This window comes from Lemur catta, chromosome X (assembly GCF_020740605.2).
Source record: "Lemur catta isolate mLemCat1 chromosome X, mLemCat1.pri, whole genome shotgun sequence".
NCBI classification, from domain to species: Eukaryota; Metazoa; Chordata; class Mammalia; order Primates; family Lemuridae; genus Lemur; species Lemur catta.
Window position 1 is genome coordinate 14,383,475 of NC_059155.1, and position 19,330 is coordinate 14,402,804.

Below are 19,330 nucleotides of genomic sequence, written 5' to 3' on the forward strand. Positions count from 1 at the left end.
GGTGAAAACTAGAGAATTATTAATCTCTCTCTGTGTAGGGGAAAATGTACATCTCGTAAATCCAGAAGGAGAAGAAGTTCCTCTTGGGTCCGCTCCTGTAATATGCCCCGAAACAGGATATCTGTTTATAGAGCAGATGTGTCAAGGATTAGAATCTTCTTTGCAGAAATCAGTCCCTCTGGGACTATTGCTCTTACAGTGAGAGCCTGCCTCTTTGACACCACCTTCAGAACTGCTGTTGCCATAGGAAGAACTATTCTGGGATACTTATTCTTATCCAAGTATAAGGAAGACTTCAGAAGACTTCCCCTCTGGAGGGTTATGGCACTGTGCTCTGTGACCCACAAATCAGAGGATGGAGCAGAATGGCACTTTTTTTTAAAAATAAAAGAGGAACAACCCCAGCACTTAATTCACTTTCCTGGTAGTTAAGTAGACACTAAGGAATTTTAATTCTTACAGGCCACAAAGGCAACATTTTGTAAACAATCTTTGTGGGGCACTGACTAGCAGCCTCTTAGTGACTTAGATAAATCAGTGAACCGCTGAAAGCCTCTATCACCCAGCTAAAGAGTGACCAAGTCACTAGGGATCATCTGCTAGGCAAAATGAAGGTTGTCACCCATAGGAGGTAGAAAGCCCTTTAAAAATACTTTTATATCCTCCCAACATGGATTTCCCAGAGCAAAGCCCAAGAATATTGATATAAAAAACAAGCCTTTTAGTATGACGGATCTCTAACCCACCCATCCTCACTGCCTCTGCCAGAAATGGCCCCCCTGTCTGCACAAAATTGTTTGATTTCAGGAATATATAACACTGAATACAGATTGTACCTGGGCAGAGTGAGCAGGACAAAGGGCGAGGAGAGGGAGGAGGGCTTCTGGTGTCAAGCTAGGGGTTGTGGGATAAGGGCAACTCCCAAGAGGGCCCCAACCCCAGTAACTCCAGTGTGAGCATCCTACTAGCATGTTTTATTAGGCATCCTCTATCTCACAGGACTTCATGGAAGACCATGGGATAGAGAAATATGTGCAACCGGCCAATGCATAAATCTGGGCTACATGCTGACTTTGAGCACAGATCTAATTGATTAACTATATCAGTTTAAAAATCAGATACAACAGAACCTGGACCACGTTTTTAACTGCTTATATACTACATTCAGAAAAGATTCGTGCCTGCTTTGTTTTTTGTTTTTTTTTTTTTTTTGAGACAGAGTCTCACTCTGTTGCCCAGGCTAGAGTGCCGTGGCATCAGCCTGGCTCACAGCAACCTCAAACTCCTGGGCTCAAGCAATCCTCCTGCCTCAGCCTCCCAAGTAGCTGGGACTACAGCCATGCGTCACAATGCCCAGCTAATTTTTCTCTATATATTTTTAGTTGTCTGGCTAATTTCTTTCTATTTTTAGTAGAGAAGGGGTCTCACTCTTGCTCAGGCTGGTCTCGAACTCCTGACCTCGAGCTATCCTCCCGCCTCGGCTTCCCAGAGTGCTAGGATTACAGGCACGAGCCATTGCACCAGGCCCCTGTGCCTGCATTTTATGTGCCTAGCTCTCTGCTGAATATTGTGAGGGATACTACATATGAAACAAGGTTCTCTATCCTCAGGTAATTTTTAATCTAGTTGCAGAAATAATATACACATGTATACATGTGTACACACACACACACACACACACACACACACACACACACAGACACAGTTTGTAGGAAATGCCTAGCAAGTGATCTTACAGACAACAGATGCAGTGGTAGGTAGATCCCATTCCACATCCATCATTCATTCTCCTCCTCAGCCTGAGTGAAACAGCAACCATCTGGAAGCCTGCCCCCACCATGGCATGTGTACCTTAGCAGCTCACAGCTACTAGCTTGTCTTCTCACACCTTTTCTAATAACACCTAACTCCTTTTCTGTTATGTCATCCATGTGCTCAAAAACACTTCCCAGCACATTCTTTATTACTATCTCCAATTACATCTTTCTTTTCATTCCTGATTTCCAAGGCTACACCCTATCTATTTACCTTTCTGTCTTCTCACTTCCTCACATGCTGTATATATAGCCCTACTTCCAAGTTTTTGCTTCTACCACCCTTCCCACTTGAGAAGTCTTACCCTTTCCTGCCTATCCAGTTTTTAGGACCCATCATTCAAGTCATATCTCCTCCAGTGAGCCCTGATTGTCCACCACAGATTTCTATGATCTTCTTCTCTTTTGACATGCTACAGTATTTATACTCTGTTTTGCCCAACTTATCACCTAATTTTCTTTGGTCTGGTAGTATTGGTTGCCATTTCTTATTTGTTAAGCTTATTTCCCCAGTTAGACTGCAAGTTCAGAATTTTAAGTTCCTAATGAATCACCCAGCATATCCTGTAACTACATTGATCCACAATTCAATGTACACTTGCTAACTGCCCCACTGACTGATTCAAAGGCAAAGAAGCTAGGACAGCAGCAGAAGGGAGTTGTTCCTTAGAGCCAGGGTTGTGAAATGCTTGCCTCATAGAACTAGCCAGCCTATGTGTTTAGTTTTCTTTGGAAAAAAATATTTCTGTATTTTTTTAAAATATGCTTTATATAATATTTTGCTTTTAGCTTTATTAACATGGCTTTAAATGTTGCTTTTAAAGTTATGCCATATACCATAATATTTTGCATGGTTTCCATTGCTTTTTTTAAAAAATGATTATTGTTTTGTGCTTTTAGGTTAAATTTAGGTAGGAAAGCACTTCCCTGTCTGTCTTCTGTCATCCCCTTTCTTTTCCTGCATGCTCTGTTTTCAAGAAGCTAGAAAGTGTTCTAAAAATAATTCTGGATGTGACCGTATGATATTCAATCAGAAAGCCCAACAAAACTTCCAGGAATTTTAGAAGAAGATGACAAGTGGAACTCCCACAACAAGGAAGACTCAGGTGACAGTTTTCTAAAATGCTTTCAGAAGGCATAGATAGCACCATCCAGGGATTTCATCTTGGGGAGAATTGGCTGTTTTGCTGTGCCTTGAACCCTGCCCAGCTGTGTTGCCAACATATGCCTTTGGCCCCAAAGTGGCACCTGGCAAGAGGTGTACCTGAATGAATACAGTCATCCCCACTATTGGGTAAAAACACCACCACCACCACCACCTCTACTGACTTCAACTACAAAAACAACTCTAAAACATGTTCCCCACCCCTGGCCTTCTTGGCCGACATGGATCATTGTCTTCTCACCTGTGAATACATAATAGCAAATAGGCATGGCCTATCTCCATATATCAAGTCTCATTTCATATAATGAAGGTCATTCATTCATCCATTCATTTGTTTGTTCTTTCATTTATTCATCAAATATTGAATCAGGTACTGCACTAGGTAGATGCTGGGGTACAAAGGTGAATAAGTCCCAGTCTCTGCCTTTAAGGAGCTGATGACCTAGTAAGGGGTACAGACAAGTTAGTCAATGATTAGACATCAGCAATGGAAAGTACAGTATAGAAGTGAGCATTGAAGAAGAGTATTTGTTCAAGACTGAAAGGAGGAGTGATTAGGGAAGGCTTCCTGGAGGAGGTGACCACTGAACTGAGGTGAGTCTTAAAGGATGAATAGAGCTAGCCATGTAAAGAGTGAATGGCATTCCAGATAGAAAGAGCAGCATTTGAAGGTAGTCGGTATGGCACACTGTTAGTTGAGTTTCTAGGAAAACAATTAACAAGTAGTTCAGAATAGCTAGTGCTTAGATAGGAGTGGGAGATGGGTGAGAGAAGAAGCTATGGAAGTAACTGGGGATGAGATCCTGGAGAACTTATATATGCCTTGCTAAGGGCTTTAAATTTAATTCTGAATGCAATGAAGGAATATTAAAGTGGGGGAATGATATCAGATTTGTGTTTCAAAATATTACTCTAGCCACAGGAGGAAGAATAGATTGAATGAGGGGAGGGAGGGAAGGAGACAAGTCAGGCTGTTGGAGTCCTGCAGGTGGAAGATGACAGCAACCTGGCCCTTATGGGCCAGTATCATTACAGATAGGAGAGGACAATACAGTGGGAATATTCAGGAGGGAGAATTAATGGAACTTGACAACTAATCACCTGGCAAGAGGAGGTCCTAGAGAAGGGTGAGACAAAGAACAAAGGGGGAATTTTTATTTCATGTTTTAGGTGGGGAAAGGAAGTGGAGAATTAGTATACTTTTGAAAATATTTAGTGTGAGGGGTCTGTGAGGCATTAGACAGAGGTGTTCACTAGCCAGTTAACTACATGGAGTTGGGATGCAGCAGAGGAGTTGGGCTAGAGGTACATATGAGGAGTCACTAGTGTAGATGGTGATTAAAACTGTGCATGTAGATGAGATGACCCAAGGAATAGGTGTGTTAATGAGAAGAGATGAGGACCTAGGACAGCTCCTGGAGGATACTATTTAAAGAGCCTACAGAAATAGGGTCCTGTAAATAAGACTGAGAAAGAAAACCCGGAAATGTAGAAATAGACTCTAGGAAAGAGTTATATGAAAGAAGGTGGGGGAAAGTTAGTTTCAAGAAGTATGTGGTCAGCAATGTCAGTTTTGACTAAGAGGTCAACAGATAAAAGGACTGAAAAGTAGCCATTGGTCAAGGTGGAGACTAATCTGTGACTTTAGGGAGTCATCAAAGTGGTTTGGGGAGTGAGAGCTAAGAAAGTCTTGATTGCCTTTTCAAGAAGTTTAACCTAAAGAAGGAAAGATGGAGAGAACTCAAACTGCTAAAGAAGGACGTGAGGTGGCAGAAAGGTTTTCATTTTTAAGGACAAGAGAGATCTCAGTATGTCTTTTAAGCCAAAAGGGAAGTGCCAGTAAGGAGGGAGAGACTGAAGATACAAGAAGAAATAGGACATAATTGATAGAGAGAGACCCCTGGAAAACTGAGAGGGACTTGGATCTAGAGCACCAGTGGAAGGACACACCTTAGGTGGAAGGGGGATCCTGCTTCTAGTGAGATGGGAGGAGAGAAGAAGATGCTACTGATTGGAGATAAATGTGTAGGGGTGGGAGAAGAAGTGAAGTCAAAGGAGTTCCCACCTGAGAAAAGGAGTCCCTCTACTTTTCTCAGTGAAGTAGAAGGAAAATCATGTGCTGAAAGTAAAGGAGGAGGAAGTGGAGAAGAAGTTTGAGCAAAGTGGTGAAATTCCTGAATATTTGGTGAGGGGATTGGGAAAGGAAGTTGGCAAGGGCCAAGGAAAATATTGCCAAGCACCACTAGTGACCCAGCTAAGGTCTGTGACCTTTATAATAAGCACCAATCTGCATGGCTGTTTGATTTTTCCCCAGTAACTCTCAGCAGTCTTGGTCTAGAGGTGGAGAAGTCCTATGATTGGATTCCATCAGGGTAGGGTTTTGTAGGACAATTGTAACAGAAAGTCAAAGGGCAAGCATTTACAGGACAGTGGCTTAAGAGCAATTTATATGATGGATCATAGAGTCTAGGCCAGGAGGAAGCTGAGAAATTGGCTAAAAATGAAGGGATCCAGGAAATGGAGGTTTTGTTGAGATCAAAGAACAAGTAAAATAGGAGCAAGCACTTGAAAGAGTTAGAAGGTTAGCCAGATGGGAAGCTGAACTCAGAAAGTGAGATAACAGGGTGAAATATTTCAGATAAAGGATTGTTTGGGATAATAAAAAGACCTGGAGGGCAGCTGTGGTTCTCTGTTCTGACTGCACATCATCTATGGGGTTTTAAAAAATCATTTGCCCAGGTCTCACCCCCAGAAAGCCTGTTATGGTAGGTTCTTGGTGGGCCCTAGACATTGGTATTTTATGGAACTCTGCAGGTTATTCTGATGTGCAGCCCTCGTTGAGAAGCACTGGTTTAAAAGATGGCCATGGGAGTGGATTGCAGAAGTGGAAGGGAGGTAACGTTCATTAGAGTTGAGGGGGGCCACGGAGCTATAAGGACAGGGTGTGAAGGAAGTGTCCATTTATATCTTGTTGACAGAGTGATGGCAGCACGGAGTGTAGAAAGGAGAGGATTTTGTAGGCAAATGCAAGGATACTGATCTCAAATAAAAGATTTGGAGTAAAAAAAAAATGGGTGGGGAATTTGCCTTCTCCATTCCCCCAGGCCTAAGGGTGGTAGAAATGAGCAGCCTCCACTAGGATTGTCTGAGGAAGTGGTACCCTCATTGGATAGTAGAGTTGAAAGTTGTTGTTCTCAACCTCAACTATGTAATAGAACTACCTGAGGAGCTTTAAAAAATAAAGATGCCTGGACCTACCCCAGACTAACTGAATCATAACCTCTGGGGGTGGGGCTCTGGCATCTCCCTTTATTCCCCCCAAAGTTTCCCAGGTGACAGTGATGAGTGGTGAAGTTTGAGAACCTAAGGCAAGAAGTGAAGAGAGGATTTAATGAAGAGGTTGAAGGTGTAGAAAAATTTGTCTCTAATGGGACAAGCTCTAGCCACTAGAGGAACTGCAGAACATTGGAGTGGGCACATAGGAGATGATAGATGATTAGAGGGGTTTTTCTTTCTTTATAAGGTAGTGGAATGGAAAAAATGTCAGAGTGAGAGATTTGGAGAAAGTAGCTGGCCCCTGGAGTTACAACCAGAATTTATGCATACACAGTGGGTCCAAAGGCCAAATGCTGTTTGCAGTTTGTGGTCCAGTCAACATTTTGTGGCCTTGTTCTGGGTTTTAGGAGAATATGAGACATACACTTAGAAAGTGAAACTCATTTGGACTTCTGCTCTCTGCAAATATCAACCCAGAGGTGATCAGGTTGGGTCTTAATATAAATGACCAATGCTCACAGAATTTTGGGGAGAGAGATATTTTAGTCTTCCTAAAGAAACAAAATAAAACAAAAACCAGTTCTCATCTAGGCTCCATTCAGTCACTAAACATTTGCTGAGGGCTAGGGCTCAAACATGTTGATTTTTAAGAATGCCACTGAGTAATAGTGAAGCTATTAAGAGCTTTAGTTCTGGAGACATAGTGGGGACTTAGGTTCAAAGCCTGGTTCTTATACTTGCCAATTGTCTAACCCTGCATAGTGGTCATATATAAATATAAGACCTACCTCATAAGATTGTTGTGGAGATTAAATGAGAGAACCCTAGAAGTACTTTGCATGTGGCAAGTGTTCCATTAATGATAGTTTTTAAGTGCATTGGCACAAGCCAAGTGCTAGGGAATGTGAGAATAAATAAGATACAGCCTTTGCTGTCAAGTATCTCAAATTTTAGCTAGAGAGATAAATATGTAAAGAGAAAAAGCTAACAATCCACTGCTGATAAGTGCTAAGCTCAGAGTATACACTGAATAGTTTTATGAGAGCATGAAAGGAGGAGCACTTAACTTTGTCTGCAGAGAGAAGACAGGAAAAGACTTGTCAAAGGAGAGAATCCCAAGAGTGAGTCTTCAAAAATAAGGACTGATGAGAGTGATCCACACAAAGTTGAGGGAAGGGATAAGAAGTAAGACTTTCCAGGCATAGGCATAGCATGTGGAAAAGCTTGGAGGTAAGAGAAAACCTGGCTGTTTAGGGAGCATGGAATGAGTATAGATAGTGGGGTCAATGGCAAGAATAGAAGCTGGAGAGATAGGCTAGGAGCAGATCATGCAGGCCCTTGGATATCATGCTAAGGAGCATGAACATTTAACATATGGGCAATGAAGGATTCAAGACGAGTTTAGGAGAAATAATAGAGAGAAGTTGGTGATCAATTAATGTAGAAATAAAGTAGAAGTCAAAGATGATTCCCAAATTTCTGGTTTGGGCAGCTGGGCCAGTGCTGGACTACCCTGTAGTCATAGCAAGCATGTGCTTATGGCACCCAGCTAACCAGGAGCACCGAAAATGTGGAAACAGTTGACTTCTGGACATACAGCTTTTAAAAAGACTCCAGTTAATCATCGTGGGAACATAACTTTTTAGACTTCCTAACTTTTTTATGCTTTAGTATTGTTTTTATTTGAATTGCATATTTGAAAGGGGGAATCATAATTTTTTCATTGCTTAGAGCCTCCCAAAGGAGGAGGAGTATAAGGCCTTACTCCTTCTCTAATCTGGGTGGTTAGTGGTACCATTTCAATGAGACATAGGAAGACATTGGAAGAAGAGCAAGTTTGGGCTTCCTGCCTCTGTTATGTTTAGCCCAGAGGGAAGGGAATGGCATGATCAGGCTGGTAAGGGACTGCCAATCAGGTGGCCTTCTAGGGAGACACCATTAAGCTAATTCTGCATATAACTCAGCTACAGTGGAATGTTTGCATCTAAGTCAATATGCTACAAATGTGCAGCCACTACTGATAGAAAAGTTGCAAGAGTTTATTTGCCGGCAAGAGAGGCCATGAATCCAAATTGATTTAAGGTTTGGAGGTATAGATTAAGGTAAGGGCTTTTAACCCGGAGTCTAGGAGAATTATGAACCTCTGAAAGTACATGCAAAATTATATATATACATGTGTGTGTGTGTGTGTGTGTGTGTGTGTGTGTGTGTGTGTGTGTGTGTGTAATAGTGTATTTTTATGGGCAGAAGTTCTACAGCTTTCTTCAGATTTTTCAGAGTAGTCTTTGACCCCAAAAAGGTTACCAAGAGCTGGTTACTGTAAAGCAGATGAAGCTGCTGTTTCAGAGTTCCTCACTTACCTGGAACTCTCCCTGGGCCCCTCCACAATTTTGTATTTTATTTTTTTTTACTTTAAGGGATCCTTCCTCTCAAATTACATAAAGTGTGTGGTCCCCCAATATATGGATCCACCTCTGCTAACCATCAATTAGGGAATGGGCTAACATGAGTTAGTATCTGGGAGTGGATGCAATAGAAAGAAATGAGTATGGAGAAAGGACTACAGAAGTCCAAAGACTGTATTAGCAAAGGCAGAAGAGAGAGAAGCAATGACAATCAAAGAAAGAATGGTCACTGAGGGAAGAGGAAAGTCAGACCACATTGTCGAGGAAGGGGAAAGAGAGATGGTTAGCCATGGCCAGCATGGATGGGAGATAGGACAGGTAAAAAAATAACAAAAAGATTATGGGAGTAGCTAGGACACCTTCAGTGGAGTGGCAACAACAGAGGGTGGTTGTTCTGTTTGCCTTTCTGAGCAAGTAAAAATGGTAGTTGAACAAGAATAAATGATAGCTACAGTCCACAAACATGCAAGGGAATTAGGAGTACCAGCAGAAAGCTCTAAACTTCACTGTTAAAATAGTGTTCATCATTAAAATAGGCTCACTGTAAAAATGGAATCTGTGCTGAGGTTAAGTTAGATAATATGCACGTATTTTTTTCAGAATAAGTCCTAAATGTGCTCCATGGCCAGGTATAGGCTTTGAGCGACTCTTGTCCCCCTGCCCCCAGCCTTTCTTTCCTGATCCTGTATGGTCCCTCTTACTACTTAAATTTTCATATTTCTGCCCCATATCTCTGTCATCTGGCTGGAGATACAGATCAGTGAGAGAGGGTGGAGAGAGAAAAGTAGTCATAATAATGACATTTGAATATGACAAGTTTTGAATTTGAAATTCATCATGGGTAACCCACAAAACCAGTAATCCATATTTAGTTGAGTGTTGCTTGTAATTCAGGCCAAGGCAACATCTGTTTGGACCAGTATGTTTTAAATTAACCAACCTGGCAATTTTGAATTTGATTGGTTTCAACTGGGTAAACCTGGTTCGTGCTGACTTGCCCAGTATTAGGAGGATGAGTATTATTTTTTCAGTGTGAAAAGCAGTCTTATCAGAGATAAATGGTAAAATCTGCTGATATGTGTGCTACAGAAGCTACTAGATGCCATTTTAGAATGTTTCCACAGTAACTGCCTCCTGGGAACTATTTCCAGATAGACTAATTTCATTATAGTTCTCAACTTAATTTATTTAGTGATTATATCTTTAAAGGCTTTTAACTTATTAGCTATTGATACGTTTATTCATAACTGTGTAACTGAAAAATCTGCTACTTGAGAAAGGCAATGGGATTTTGAATGGGTAATATGACAGAATATAATGGGAAAATGGGAAAATAGCTACAAACTAGAAAGACTAAACCAAGGAACTGGTTTGAGTTTTCTAAGAACTAAATAAAATTAATTCAGTAATAAAAAGCAGCAATTTATAGCTTTTAACTAGCAAAGTACTAAGTAGTAAATGATTTTAAATGTTTTTAATGATAAAGATAGATTTGTAACATCATTGATTTGCAATACTATTCTTGTTGAAAGAAGACCAAGAGTCTATTAAGATATGCTTTATAGGCTGGGCATGGTGCCTCACACCTGTAATCCTAGCACTCTGGGAGGCCAAGGCAGGAAGATCATTTGAGCTCAGGAGTTTGAGATCAGCCTGAGCAAGAGTGAGACCCCGACTCTACTAAAAATAGAAAAAAAAATATTAGCCTCGCGTGTAGTGGCATATGCCTATAGTCCCAGCTGCTTAGGAGGCTGAGGCAGGAGGATCGCTTGAGCCCAGGAGTCTGAGGTTGCTGTGAGCTACGATGATGCCACTGCACTCTACTCAGGGTGACAGAGCAAGACTGTCTCAAAAAAATACATATAAACTTTATAACACAAATATGTAAATGAAAGAGGCTTCAACCACTTGATATTTAGCTATAGTTAACATGGAAACAATTCATAACATGCTTTTCTTTTCTATTCTTTCTTTCTAATAGTAAGCCTTAGTTTGATTTGAGTGTAAGAATTTCTTCTTTAGTAAGTGGTATTTGATCCAACAAAGCCAGTAAAGACAATATCCCTAGATGCCTGTTGGTTACACCATTAGCCTGTTAAAGGACATAAATCAGTTTAAATGAGGGTTTTGTTTGAACTGGGTTTGGGAAATTTTTGAATTATTTGGATATAACATTTTTCATCAAACTCTTAGCCACTTCTGCAAATAAAATTGGAAGGAATATCTGAAGAAGTATTGTTAAAATTATGTTAGAATCAATTGTCTTTCAACATTGTAATTGTTCTTGATGAACCTAATTGTACAACTTGTGGATACCAAAACCATACCCCAAATAAATACATGTTAACATTTTGCCTTTAGCCAATAAGAAGAAAGAGAAAGAGCGCCCAGAGATCTCTCTTCCTTCAGACTTTGAGCATACGATTCATGTGGGGTTTGATGCAGTCACCGGGGAATTCACTGTAAGTAAGCTCCTTATTTTGTTTTGTAAGCCATGAAAGGATTCCTTTATGAAAATAGGTTGCAAGCAAGAAATGCCATGTCCCAAATGTCAGACAATGTTTTTGATGATTCCAAATAAGATGGACTTTGCTTAGATGATTGTAGATGGAAATAGAGGGTGGCAGCAACATTGACAAATTTATTTTGTCCATCTTAAATAAAATATGTAATTGCTGTCCTGTCTTCAACTTGGTTGAAAATATTAATATTAATTTGCCATGGCACAGAAAATGTAGTCCCAATAGAGAGACCCTGCCTGAGCTTGTTCTTTTGCACGCAAAGTGAATCGTAGAATCCTGTACTCAATTTGGCCAAAGAGGACAATCCATCTGAATAGTTCAGGCTTTACATTGAAACCTGGATTACCCAGATGAGCTAACCACACTAACCAAAAATCTCTGTAAAACTGACCTGTTTGTTCTTCCCTTTTATTTCAAGAACATATATCATTTTTATGATTATTAATAGGTATATTTATTTGTAGTGCTTACATAGCACAAGATCTCAGATCTATGACATTTTATATATATATTTTAAGATCCAGTGTTTTTTTTTTTAAGATGGATGAGGGAAAAGATATGACTGGAAATATGTCCCAAGAAAGGTCAACTACCTTTTTCCATACTAGTAAGGAACTCAATCAAAATGTACATTTTGAAATGAGGAGTAATTTTGAATACATTGAGAAAAAAAATCTTTGATAGAACTATCACCATTAATTCTTGGGTTGTAAACCAGAGAGAAATTTAGATGTTAAATAGTTGAAGTTCTTATTTCATAACATGATGGTTAGTGAGTAGACTGTGTCATATGATTAAGTGGAAAACATAAAAGAAGGAGCAAATTAATATGATGTGGAAAAACAAACCATGTTGCTGAATTGACAGTCTAATTATCTTATTTTTTTCAATTCTGGAAGTAAGCAATATGAGAATGAAATTGAGTAAATTTCTTGGCCTCGTAAAGTGGTATGAGCTGATTATTTCTGCGTTCTCAGTAGCAAGCAGAAGAGAACGTTAAGAAATATTGACACTGATAAAGTGGAGATAGGTAAGATTTAATCAATTTTGACATTGGAGTCAGAGACCTTATTCAAATGGCCTTGAGTTTGAGCTTGGCCTTTACTATATTTCCAGAATATTCTCTTAGTTACACTTAGAAACTATAACATCACTATTACCACTACCACCACCATCATCACCACCAGAAAAAAGTAATTTCTATAATCTGAAAAATTTTATATTTTAAAAGAGTCATAAAGAGATTATAACTATTCTTTTTTATATTTGATATAAGAAAAGCCCCTAAATTTTATAAAAGTTTTACTGATAATGCTTCCCTTTTTTAAGAACTTTATCTTTCCAGTTTTGACCTTCTTATTTTCTCTGTGCTTCTCTTCTGTTTAAACTTATGTTTTATTGTTGTCATTCCAATTTTTTTTCTCTTTTTCTTTTACTCTTGGGTGTTTTGTTTGTTTGTTTGTTTGTTTGTTTTCTGATGTGAAATTTTGCTCCTCCAGCGATCTCATGTGACATTCTGGTTCATTTCCAATATTTTATTCTTTCTACTTTTCCAACTTAACTTGATACGTTGTGATACAATATCTCTATCTTTAGCTCTTTCTTTGTCCTTTTGGGGTTCTGAATGTAAATGAAAGAAAGTGAATCACCACCATCTTGCTGACTGCAGCACCAGTCATTTTCACTTTGCTGTCAATTAGAACCCAAAGAACCAATCAGAGAGGGATGGAGCAGAATATTTGATGGGCAGTCTTTCCAATGGGGAAAAGCAGTTGGATACAACTAAACCAAACCAAACAAATACCCTGTCATCCCAAAATCCCACAATTTGAAATAAAACAGCTATTTGGAAGCAAACAATTGTTAGAAATCCATTGAATATATAGAAAAACACAGCCTAGATTTGGAAACTGGAAGTACTTTATTGTCATCTTGATTATCTTTTATATCTACTATCCACACGTTATTTTTAAAGATACCAAATTCTGCCTTTTTTACTATTTTAACTTATGATTTATATCTATCACGTTTATTAAATTTAAAAATGCCAAATAATAAGTTTTTAAGAAAGTCATTTTATTGGTAGGATTTAGAATTGGGTCCTAATTGCCACAGTACCACTAACTCATTGTGTGTTGGGGGGATCATATTGCTAAATTTGATTATTGTGGTTGTTGAGGTTGAATTTTGAGCAATTCGTTGAACTGTCTAATCCAGTTGTCTTACAAGGGCCTATTATTTTGAATGTTTGGACACTGATTTGGTGTGTTGCTTGGTGATTACCCTATGGCTAATGGCCTATATAATCTTGTATACCTGGTCATACACTTGGACCCTGAAGCTAAAAGCAGGTTGGGAGGTGAGATTTTTGGTATTAAATTATTACAAGTCCTTACCCATTATATTGCCATTTTTGTCCCAAATACTTCAGAACTCCCCTTTCCAGACCTCTAGACCTGTGACGGTCGCTTCAAGTCAATCAGAGGGAAAAATGGTATGAGTGATATAAATTATCATTTTTTATGATAAGATAAATGCTTGGCCTGTTATATCATGCTGCCATTCTCCTGGGCTACACTGGACAATCCCCAGCTTGATGTACATCTAGTTGTTATCGTATACATGGTCAGGCATTGATATGTGCTCCTGCTTCTGATGCTCAAACTCCTAGGTCTCTAACTTTTAAGATTAGTGCTTCGATTTGGAGTTATCAGATGGCTTTCTGATTATGTGCCTTTGTGGCATACATTCAAATTTAAGTGTCAGGTTTCTTTGATAAACGGGTTTGTCTCAACTTAGAAAAAAGAAATTATGTCAGCAGTGTAGTCATGTGGTAAGTATAGTTGTCTGGAGGATTTTCTGCAATTGACAGCATTTTTTCCTGCTGTCTAGTGATCACAAGACTACTTATCACAAAAGTTTAGAAGTGCCATAGGAATGGATAATAATTGCAAATATTCTAATGATTATAGTAATGATCATGCCAGTGATGTCTGCTCTAGTGGTTATGTGCAATGCATACCTCAATTTGTAACACTTAATAACTCCTTTGGCCATTACAGTATTAACCAAATGCTATTAATTGCACTTAGAATCAGAACTGGGATCATGCATGGGCTCCTGAGTTCAAATTTTTGGCTTAAGGCTTTAGCATCAAACTGCGTGATGAATGCATGTAAAAGTGTCGTTTCACTGTGCTTGGAGTAACCCCAAATGCCAGGAATCAAGGACGTATATCCCAAATCAAGCCAGTTGGGTCAAAGCATGTTTCTATAGCATTTGAGATATCTTTATTTAGACAACGTTGTTACCTTATATCTGATCTTATTTTGTGGGAAGTGGGATTTTGGAACTGTAGCACTAAAATGGAAATTATTCATATATGGCTTGAGATGGAATGGTTTCCCTTTCCCAGATCTAAATGTCTAAGAAAGTTAAACATAGAGTCTGGCTGTGTGGGAACATCCTTTATCTAGTTTTCTGTAAGCCAGCCATGACTTTAGCTACAAAGTGTAGAACATATCAATGAGAGGACAAATTCAGCATCACCACATAGCCATCCTTTGAATTGTAGCCACAAACACACTTTCAATGTGAAACTGAAATTGGTTTACCAGATTGGGAACTGAAATTTGTAAGTTCATCACATGGCCATTGGCTACTTGTGATCACTCAATTATAAAAGCAACTTACAAATTATTGTCAAAGGTTTTCATGATGCCATCCTTCTTCCCTCCAAATTCATGTTTCTGCCTTTTAGTAATTTCTCCAGTCACTTAATGGTAACTCTTATTATTACATATTTATGGAGGAAACATCTGGCCAAAAGTGGAATTATACATCCAAACCTTGGTGGAACATTGTTGTTTTCTCTGTTCTCTTAAATCTGTTGTCCTATAGCCTGTCCTGTCCCTGATTTAGTTAATACCTCCCTATTTTCATAATCGCCCCACTTTAGAAGGGACTCCCCCATTCAGACCCATTGGTTTCATCTCCTCCCACCTTCTAAGTTGTCCCACATTCTGTTTTAACTTTCTTTTCTTTCTTTATTTACGTCCATTACAGCCAGATCTCTATGGCTCACAGATGTGCCCAGGGAAGCTCCCAGAGGTGCGTCACAGGCCCAAAAGAAGCTTGCATCAAAGTGCTTCTTTGAGATGTCATAGCACTGCAGCAGCAGGTTCATGTGTGTACAGTAGAGTTGTTGCTTGGCTTATCTCACTTTTTTGTTGTCATTCCCAAACTCTGGAGGCCCACGTCACACATTGTTTTGCCGAGACTTCATAGGACAAAGCCACAAAAATTGTGTCTGGATGCACTTCAGGAATAGTGTGTCTGTTTCTCTCTCCAAGTTGCTCTTGGAGATTGGATAATTATGAAATGGGGACATCTGTAGGCCGAAGATGTAGGAAAGAATGTTGAATGCTCAATGCAAAGCTGACCTCTCCATGTAATTTTTGCAATTCTCCTTGGTTAGATATCCAAATATTCCCTCCTCTCTGTTGTAAATGCTTCAGATTGTTACAAATTCTCTCAAGGCTTTGGCATGATTTTCATAGTCCCCAGGTTCTATATGGCCTATAAATTAAGTGAGGAGGAAGGGAGGGAGGGAGGAGAGAAGGAGGGCATGGCCTAGAGCAAGCTGCAGGGGAAATGCCCAAAGCAGCATTAATGTTACTACTTAGCATCTCAGTGGTTATTGCTCCTCCACAATTCTGTTTTTGTCTCCTCCCAATCCCCCTTTATGTTAAAGCTCTAGACCCAAAAAATTACACTGTGTAATCACAAAGTATAAACTGACCAAGGGTGAGGCTTTCCTTTTATTCTAAAATATATTCTGATTACATCATGCCCAGAAACAGCTTATGTTATTCCAGTCATATAAAATCCATTGATTTGCACTATACTATGCTGTGCACAAATTTAGAGAAGTCTTGCTATGTCTGCCCTGAGTCGCCAGAATAAAATAAGCTAAGCCGTAAACATCATTTCATGGATGAGCAGAGTCAATATGGAGGTGATTTTCATGCGCTTTTTTTTTTCTATCACAGTCATACTCTCACCCACCCTTTTTAAGTTGGATCCTAGTTTTACCTATGTGTTTTAATTAGAGAAAAGAATGATTGCATTATTAAGTTACTAACTTTAAATCTAGAATGTAACTTCAGTTTCCCAAGTGTAATCCTACAGGTAGCATGGGCTTCTTGGTGAAGAACTTTACTGGAACGTGAAAATGCTGCTGCCAAATGTTCTGAGCTGCCATTCTTTCCCTTTGGTTGTCCACAGGGAATTCCTGAGCAGTGGGCACGATTACTCCAAACCTCCAACATAACAAAACTGGAACAGAAGAAGAACCCACAAGCTGTCCTAGATGTTCTCAAATTCTATGATTCCAAAGAAACCGTCAACAACCAGAAATACATGAGCTTTACATCAGGAGGTAAGAGGAAGTCTAAGGTATGAAAAGGTGAAGAAGTCATTCCAATCTCAGAGCCTCATTATTAGAACAAAATGTGTGTAGAATATTCAAAGTCAGTTCTAATACCTTCTCCAAATGGCTTCAGCGTAAGTAAACCAAAAGACGAGTTGGAATTTGAGGTTGATGTTAGGAGATTTATATTACTCGGTGTTTTTAGAACCCAAATAAGGAATTGTTCAGTGAAGCAGTAGTTGTTAGCTTGGATTGGCAGCCACAATCGTTTTGATCGTTTTGTCTCTTTACTGTTATAAAGATTACAATCAGGCTTTTTGATATGTTCATGAAGTAAGAGGTGTATGGGTCAAACCATGGTCTCTGGAAATTTATTTTATCTCTCAGACTCATTGATTTGCACCACGATAATACAGCAGAAATTTTTTTGGTGTCGGGATATTTTGATCAGACCCCAAAATCAGACTGAAAAAAAGAAACTATGTCTGGCCATTTATAGAGATTGAAATAGCCACATTACTGCCAAATCTTGACATCATTTGCTAGTGTGTAGACCTGACTTTTGTTTCAAGTTTTGATGTTCAAATTTGCACTATAAGCAACTGAAAAGTATATATCAAAATATACTTTCACATTTTGAGAAAGATGATCCAGGCTGTTTCTCTAGAACAATTTATTATTTAACATCTAGAGAAAGAAGAAAATACTGTCATTAGTACCCTAGCTATAAAGTGCACCTACCTCTTGGCACTGGATTTAATATAGGACAGGCTTTAAGTTTCTTTGAGAATAATTCAAGGATACACTTGGAAACAGAGGAGTATCTGATTTGGCAATATCAAAATATCAAAGCTCAAACTTGAAGACATATGGCAATTTACATGCTAAACTAAACTCTTTTTTTAATGATAAGATAATTTAACTGCTGTTCTGCAATGTCAAAACCATTAAAAGAAAGCCATCAAGGAGAACTTTTTTTGATATTTAGTCTTCCACATGGAATAAAATGTCTAAGAGATCCTGGTGACACATCAACAATGTTTAATGTGAGGAAATCAAGAGCCATGCTCTATGTTAGAACCATAGGCAACTAAAACTGAAAATGCATTCAAGAAATCATTTTAGTGTAACATTAATACCCTTCAGATTCTCAAAGCTTGTTCTTTCCTCCAAGCAGCCACTGCTCTTTAACACTTTTATTTTTATACGCCAAATTATTTCAGCTCACAAAGATGAAATCTTGACAACTATGTTAGAACTCAACAGTATTTGAGTTATTGCACTATACTTAGCTGAGTGAAACTCATTGTATGTTTTCTGAATGCTCTAGTGTTGAGACTAATAGGATCAGAGGGGAAGAGGAGGAAAAGGTGGAGATGAGAAGGGAAGGTGAAAGGAAGGAATGGAAAGGAGGGAGGGAGGGAAGGAGAGAATGAGGGAGAAAGGAAAGGGGGAAAAATCCTAGATATATAGTAGTCCCCCCTTTTCCATGTAGAATACCTTCTAAGGCCCCCAGTTTGTGCCTGAAACTGAGGATAGTACTGAAACATATACACACACACACAAACACACACACACAATGTTTTTGCCTATATATGCTTATGTATGGTAAAGTATAAGTTATAAATTAGGCATAGTAAGAGATTAACAATAGCTAATAATAAAATAGAACAATTATAACAATATGCCAGCATACTACTCTTGTGATTTGGGACCATTCTTAAGTAAAATAAGTGTTACTTGAACACAAGCATGGTGATACCTTGACAGTCAATCTGATAACTGAGACAGCTACTAAGTGACTACTGGGTGGGTAGCAGACAGCGTGAGTATGCTGGACAAATGGAGGATTCACATCTCAGGTGGGACAGAGTGGGATGGTGTGAGATTTCATTACATTCAGAATGAGACACAATTTAAAACCTATGAATTCTTTATTTCTGGAATCTTCCATTTAATATTTTTAGACCATGGTTGACTCCAGGTAGCCAAAACCACTGTGGATAAGGGGGAACTCTTATAGATGTATAGAATCGTACCAATCAAGAGTAGGTAATCTTGATATTCTTCCCTATAGATGAGATTCATTGGCAGCCTTCATTAAGTCTGGCAGATGACTTGGTGAGGGTGTAATGGTGTACGCTATTTTAAGAAAAATTATGTTGTTAGTCATAATATCTTTTTAATGCTAAATTGGAAAATTTCTGTCTGGTCAAAAGCAAGCAGTTTTAATTTTTAAATATGTTCTCTAAACGAGGCAGTATTTATGAAACAAAGGTGACCTCTTTATTTTCACTTTTCAGATAAAAGTGCACATGGATACATAGCAGCCCATCCTTCGGTAAGTGAAAAATTGAAAACTGTTTCTCATGATCAGTGCTTCCGGAGAGCCAATAGAATAAAATTTCACAGATCTAGTTTTAAGATATGGAATCTTTAAAAAAAAATTAAGGTAAAATTTAGGTATATAAAATTCACCTGTTTTAAGAGTACAGTTCAATAAGTTTTAATAAATTTATATACCTATGCTACCATCACCACAATCAAGTTTTAGAACATGTCCATCACCCCAGTAAAATCCGTCATGACTGCTTGCAATTAATCCTCACCTACCCCAGGCAATCACTAATGTCTACTTGTAGGGATTTATGTGGACAAACGTTTCTTTCTCTTACATATTGAATCTTGAAAATCATGGTCATATTAATAGCAACTTC

General features: G+C 38.8%; 1 protein-coding gene across 5 annotated transcripts in view; it reads left to right on the forward strand.

Annotated features, from left to right (window-relative positions):
* Nucleotides 1-19,330, forward strand: part of PAK3 (p21 (RAC1) activated kinase 3) — a 242,455-nt gene that overhangs the window by 162,491 nt on the left and 60,634 nt on the right. Inside the window, exons 2-6 of one of the 5 annotated variants that reach the window (XM_045538814.1) lie at nucleotides 11,022-11,122; nucleotides 13,614-13,676; nucleotides 15,248-15,292; nucleotides 16,469-16,622; nucleotides 18,917-18,954. In XM_045538814.1, coding sequence (XP_045394770.1) covers nucleotides 11,022-11,122; nucleotides 13,614-13,676; nucleotides 15,248-15,292; nucleotides 16,469-16,622; nucleotides 18,917-18,954 — 401 coding nt within the window. Of the gene's footprint in view, nucleotides 1-11,021; nucleotides 11,143-13,613; nucleotides 13,677-15,247; nucleotides 15,293-16,458; nucleotides 16,623-18,916; nucleotides 18,955-19,330 lie in introns of all 5 variants that reach the window. The other 4 variants (XM_045538815.1, XM_045538816.1, XM_045538818.1 and 1 more) reach the window with 4 other exon arrangements.